Genomic DNA, 6,286 nt, shown 5'->3' with positions numbered 1-6,286 from the left:
TCCCCTTGTTTCCTCCATAACAACAGGATAGAGAAAGAGACAGAGGAGTTCTGCTTTCCAGTACCTTACATCACCCAGACAATTGGCAGCCAGGAGATGGCAGCTGCCACTCTTCAGATATCTATTTAAAGTTCAAAGAGACACTGGATAACAATAACAGAGGTAAGCGTGGCCCTGACCAGCCCACCCAACAACACAAAGAATGGCTGAAAAAGGTAAGATTTAAGGCATCTGACTCTCTTGGCCAAAAAGGCTCTGGACTCCCTGGTTTATTTGTATTTCCTAATATTTGCTATTTCTCAGTTATTCTGAAGAACGTGGTAGCTCTGCTAAAGGAGCATTTAAACGTGTATTGTTAGTGTGGCTGCAAAAAATGCATTAGATATTCATATAATGTGTAGACATGGTCCATAAATTGCATAATTTTCAAAGGAACAGAAGAGCTTAATTTGTTCATGCTTGTTTTGAAAGATGAGTTAGAAGTCGATTTTCCTCCATTGTTGTGCTGGATTTGAGGTACTGTGGTGCGCTGGCCCAGAATTCAGGACATTTGAATTCTGTGTCAGATCTCAGCTAACTGGCCTTGTGAGTTTGAGGCAGTCCCTCTACCTCTTGGTCTATTTTCTGATTCTCAAACATAAGTAAAATAGGCATCTCTTAGATGCTTCACATCTGAATTTCTTTTTTTCTGGTTTTTAAGTATTTTTTATATTTAGGAAAAATGATTGACTCTACTAGGATAAAAGGGGGCTGAATATATACACTGTGTCCAAGAAAGTTTTTAAATGCCTACAGGAATTGATGCTTTTAATCCTGACAACCTCATGAGATATGAAGTATTATCATCATTCGCATTTTACAGATAAGGAAACTGAGGCACAGCAGTTTAAAAACTTGCTTGTGATCACGTACGAGAGAGTGGTGGCACCAGGTTTTTGAACCCAGAGAGTCTTCTTCCAGAGCACAGTGCCCTTAAGAATACTTGCAGGTGTAACTGCTTGGGCAGGCTCAGGAGTAGACGGAGAGAAGCATTTTGAAATTACTCTTCATACTTAAAAAGAGGTTTTGTACTGATTTGTGCTATTAATGTAAGTGACGTATAGAGTCTGTTGTGTTCCTATATATTCCTATTTCAAAACAATGCTACAGATTATAATAAAACTTAAAATATTAGTGTTAACAGAACACAAATGCAAGCATACTTTGAGTATTTAAATGCAGTCAATTATATTTTACCAGGAATAAGTAATAAGATACATATTACTTTTAGCACTTTACTGGATGTAAATTTTAGAACTATATTAAAATACACTTGTATAAAATATAAATTCTTAAAATATCAGTATTGACTTTTAGTATTTTTCCCTATTTCAAAGAACTTAAATCAATCTAGGAACAGTTCAGAAAATTACTCCATACTTCCACCGTAATGGCACCTTAATTCATAAAAAGGCTTTCATCCAAACGGGGGTAAAGATCGTATCAGAAGTTCGCTTTATCCTTAAAGCAATACCACTGGTGGGTAAAAGAGAAAGGTATTTTCATTTAGTGGTTAAAGCTTTGTTCAAAGTCAGTGAGATGGAGAAGCAAGGAAAGCCCTTGAACTTCGTGAAAGTTGAGAGACTCGTGACATTTTTGGAAATGTAGATTTAAACTATTAAAATTCATTTTAATTTCAGAAGGTTTGCTGTTACGAGTGTCTTCTAATTGATGATTTTATTTTAATAGCATTAAAAAACTTCACATTGTAAAGTGATGGATATTGGAATAGGAACATAATTGCTAATAATATACATGGTCTTTGTTAGCTAATGGCATAAACTAACTGCTTTTCAATTAAGACTGTATCTGCATCTTTAACCCAGAGAAAGTAATTCCGTCTTTCTGTGCTGTTTTGAATCTTTTTGTGAGGTATATGTGTGTTTGAAAGAACAAGATTGAGATGCCGTGAATATTTTAAAAGATACTTTTATAAATTGCTTTTTATAGGTAGGGGTGCAAATAGGAAACACAGGAGGAATTATTATACTATTGGCTTTTATGTGTGTGTTGGAGCAGTGTGGGTTCAACCAGTTAAAAAGGTGTAGAACCTCTTTTCTCTAGTCAAGAACGATTGTATAAGGTATAATGCTTCCTTTCCCTATGATTCTTAAGATTAAAGTCAGCTATCAAGGCTCAGAATGATTTTCAACACCTTTCCCTATGTTATGATTATTTAGTTTAGTAGGAATTACCTCAGAGTCATTTTCAATTGTATTTATGTAAACAGCTCATCTCTGTGTTATTGAACAAATGCATAAATGTGTTCTGTGTACACCACATGCAAAGTCAGAGTTCACAAAGCCTTTGCACATAGGCAACGTTATTTGATCCTCCCACCTCTGGGAGGTATTTACCACAAGTTTCTTTATCGGTATTTTATAAATAGGGAAGTTCAAGCTCAGAATTACCCAAGGTCACATAACTGTACAAGGAAGGCCTATAGTTTGAACACAGGTCTTCTATTCTAAATACCAGGCTGAGTTATGAGTACTTTTTGCAGGAAAGAAAGTAATAATTATCTATGGGTATAATGAGAGAGTGCATTTTTTTCCCCTGGTATGATACCAGATTTCCTCTTGTCCCCTTGATTCAGAAGATTTAATACCAAAATGACCCACCTAATCTGTTCTGTTTATTTTTAAGCAGAGTCCACATTCTCACACCTCCTGGTCCCCATTCTTCTCTTGATTGGCTGGATTGTGGGATGCATCGTAATGGTATATGTTGTCTTCTCTTAGAAAGGTAACGTTTTCAATAATTGAATATGTTTACTCATAAACAGTGTACATTACTCCAGAAATAACCTTTTCTCTTTTACTAATGGAACATTTTATCATGCAGGCAGGAAGACTTCAGATTGACATCATTTTGAAGAATTAAGAAAAATATGAAAATAACAAATTATTAAATGTTTCTCATGTAAATAACTGCACTGTTTGACATCAGTTTATAAACTTGGATTTGTAAACTGGTACTTTGGTGTGCATAAGAATATCTTAGAAACATGTTTAAGATTCTGGGTACAAATAAGAGCTGTAAGAAAATATAGATGAATTTCTCTGTAACCTAGGGGGTAGAAAATTTTTCCTGTGACTTAAAATGCATCAGCAATAGAAAACATTCTGGTAAATTAATTACATTAAATTGTTTTGGCCACCTCTCAAAAAATACAGACAAAATGAGCTAGAGATAAGAGAGAGTTCTTCTAAAACCAAGTGTAAATGTAAACTGGGCCCTTAATAAGAACTGCAGTTAAACTGCACTGAAGAACCATGGCTTAGCTTTCAGATGGGAAAAATGAAGATATTTGACAATCAATATATTGGTAAGGCTATGCAGAAGTAAGCACTCTCCTATACTGTGTTTAAAACTTCAAAATAGTACAACATTTTTAGGGGTGTTTGGTAGTCAAACTATGAAAATTACATATGTATTAACTTTTGACCCTATCCTTCTTCCAAGAATATTGATATTTCCACAGGTACACTGGTAAAAATGCAAAATGGTATGTGCACAAGTCTATTCATTATGGCATAATTAGAACAAAAGCATGGGAAAAGCCAAATGTCCATTAATAGAAGACTAACTGAATAAGCTGTTGTCTGTCTACATAATGTGGCACTTAAACAGCTGTAAAAAGGAGTGAAGGGGTTCTCTGCATACTGCTGTGGTGTCATCTCCAGGGCAAAGTGTTAAGTGAGAAAACAAGGTACAGAACAACGTACGCTACCTTTTTGTATAAAACAGGAAGGACTATATACCAATATGCACCAAAATGGCTTATATTAAAATATTGGGACAGAGGAGCCACAAATGGCTAGATATCTCTGAGTTTCCCTTATTTTGGAATCAATTAAATGTCTTATAAATTCAAAAACCAAAAAAAAAAAAAATCTCCCAAGTTTAAAACAAATTAAAACAGATAAGCCTAATAGTATAGCAAGTTGGTGGTGGACTTGTTAAAACACGTGTTGCTGGGCCTCACTGTCAGTTTCTGATTGAGGAGATCTGGGTGGGGGCCTGAGAATTTCATTTCTAATCAGTTTTCAGGTAATGCTGACGCTACTGGCTCAGAACCCATAGTTTGAGAACCACTGCTCTAGAAGTGCTATGGGTCTGAATGTTTATGTCTCCCCACAGATTCCTAGGTTGAAATCCTGACTCCCAAAGATGATATTGGGGGGTGGGATTTGGGAGGCGATTAGGTCATGAGCTGGAGCCCTCAAGAATGGGAGTAGTGCCCTTAATAGAAGAGGACCCAGAGAGCTCTCTAGCCCCTTCACCTTGTGAGGAGACAGTGAGAAGTCTGCAGCCTTAGAAGAGGACCTCACTTGAACCTGGCCATACTGGCTCTCTGATCTTGGACTTCCAGCCTCCAGAACCGTGAGCAAAAAATGTTTAATGTTTATAAGCTACTTACCTAGTCAGTCTTGTTTTGTAATAGCAGCCCAAGTGAACTAAGAAAGGACCCAGTTTTTCTTGTAACTACAGCATCCTTTTCTTTTCAGTTTTTCTACAGAAATTACTCTCCCTATCAAAAAAATTAGAGAAAGCTTTGGCTTTATTCATTGATTCTTTTAAGCTTGGTTAAACATCTCAAAAAAGCTTCTTTAAAAAATTCTACTTAAAGCAATATTTATAAAATGTTAACAGAAAATGTATATAAAATTAGGCTCAACTCTTTTCATTAAGTGGACCTAATTTTAGTTTTTTCCCAACTTAAGAGAAATGAACTCCTTGAATCAGAGAGCTACTGGAGCTGGCTTCTGTAGTCTTGTTAAAGACAGCTGTTAAAATTTCAGGAATTTTGTAAGTTAGTCAGCGTGTCATTGGCAGCTTGAAATTGGCCATGTTGGGATTATTTACATCACAGAAATCAAAAAGTGCTATAACTCACGGCTTCTTCCCACTGGACAGTCTTAAACATTTCACCAGGATACCCCTGACTTGAATCCTCTTGACTTGCCTGATGCTTATATAGGCTTGTCAGGGCTTCAAGACCATCTGCCTTTTTCCTTCTTCACATTCTGTTTGAATTTACTAAAAATATGGTCTTTTCATTCACTGGACTTCTTTCTGGCCTATAGACATTAATGAGAAACCCATGAAAGCTGTAGACTTTCTCAGAATACATACATGCAAACAAAATTGTAGATGCTATGTCAAGATGCTACTTCAATGGATGTCTTGAAATCCATTTAAAGACACCCTAGTATATATATACAGTGGAATACTACTCAGCCATAAAAATGAAATGTCATTTGCAGCAACATGGATGGCCTTAGAGATGATCTAAGTGAATTAGGTCAGTCAAAGGCAAATATCATATATCACTTATATGTGGAATCTAAAAAGAATGACACAACCAAACTTATTTACAGAACATAAAGAGACCTACAAACATAGAAAACAAACTTGTGGTTACCAGCAGGAGAAGGAGAGGAGGAGGGATACACTGGGAGTTTGGCATTGACCGATACAAACTACTGTGTACAGACTAGATAAACAAGGTCCTACTGTATAGCACAGGAAACTGTATTCAGTGGCTTATAGTAGTAACCTGTAATGAAAAATAGGAAAAATGTGTGTGTGTGTGTATATATATATATCTCAGAAACTACTACAACAATGTAAATCAACTATACTTCATTAAAAAGGGGGGGGGGGAAGACATCCTAGGTAAATTAGCCCCTGGGCTGTCATCAACTTTCTGAAGTCTTTAGTCTTCTTCACAACTTGGCTCTGGTTTCATTCGGGATTCAGGACATCACCTCATATGTTAGCTTTCTTCCTAGCTAGACTAGATTTTCCTGTATTTCTTTCTGCTGACACCATTCCTGCACCACCTGTCAACTTCCTTGCATTCTTATACACACAGACAGAGCTAGAAAACAAGATTATGGCAACCTCTGTCTGAGCAATGTTCTTTTCTTTAGTCTGGAGTATTTTTCTCCACATGTGCTGGTCCTTTTCTTTAGCTCTTTGAAGCTAGAGGATATCTCATTTCTTGTTCAAATGTGTGCCTGACTTTTCTCTGGAACATAAAAAGCTTCAGTGTTCACAGAAATCTTAGCTTTCTATCTCTGACAAAGACTTTCTTAATTCAAGGGCTCAATATGCTTCTCTTTAGCACTTTAAAACAGACTGTAAAGTTGTTTTTAAGCAGCAACAGAAATGAATTGTCTCTGAGTATTTTAATACCACGCTTCCACCAGCAACCTGATCATTTTCTCAGAACAACGAA

General features: G+C 36.3%; 1 protein-coding gene across 2 annotated transcripts; it reads left to right on the top strand.

Annotated features, from left to right (window-relative positions):
• Positions 1 to 3,055, top strand: STRIT1 (small transmembrane regulator of ion transport 1). Of its 2 annotated transcripts, XM_031449569.2 has the most exons (3): positions 1 to 215; positions 2,686 to 2,784; positions 2,884 to 3,055. In XM_031449569.2, exons 1-2 carry the CDS (start codon positions 203 to 205, stop codon positions 2,778 to 2,780), a joined length of 108 nt encoding a protein of 35 aa, XP_031305429.1. In that variant the 5' UTR covers positions 1 to 202; the 3' UTR covers positions 2,781 to 2,784; positions 2,884 to 3,055. The 2 variants fall into 2 exon arrangements, 1 of the variants encoding a protein (XP_031305429.1); XR_837667.3 differs by lacking the exon at positions 2,884 to 3,055 and having other exon boundaries at positions 152 to 215; positions 2,689 to 2,752.
• Positions 3,056 to 6,286: the final 3,231 nt, after the last annotated feature.

The sequence above is a fragment of the Camelus dromedarius genome, chromosome 2 (genome assembly GCF_036321535.1).
Source record: "Camelus dromedarius isolate mCamDro1 chromosome 2, mCamDro1.pat, whole genome shotgun sequence".
Taxonomy (NCBI): Eukaryota; Metazoa; Chordata; class Mammalia; order Artiodactyla; family Camelidae; genus Camelus; species Camelus dromedarius.
Note: the sequence above shows the minus strand (reverse complement) of the source record. Positions and strands in the feature narration are given on the sequence as shown.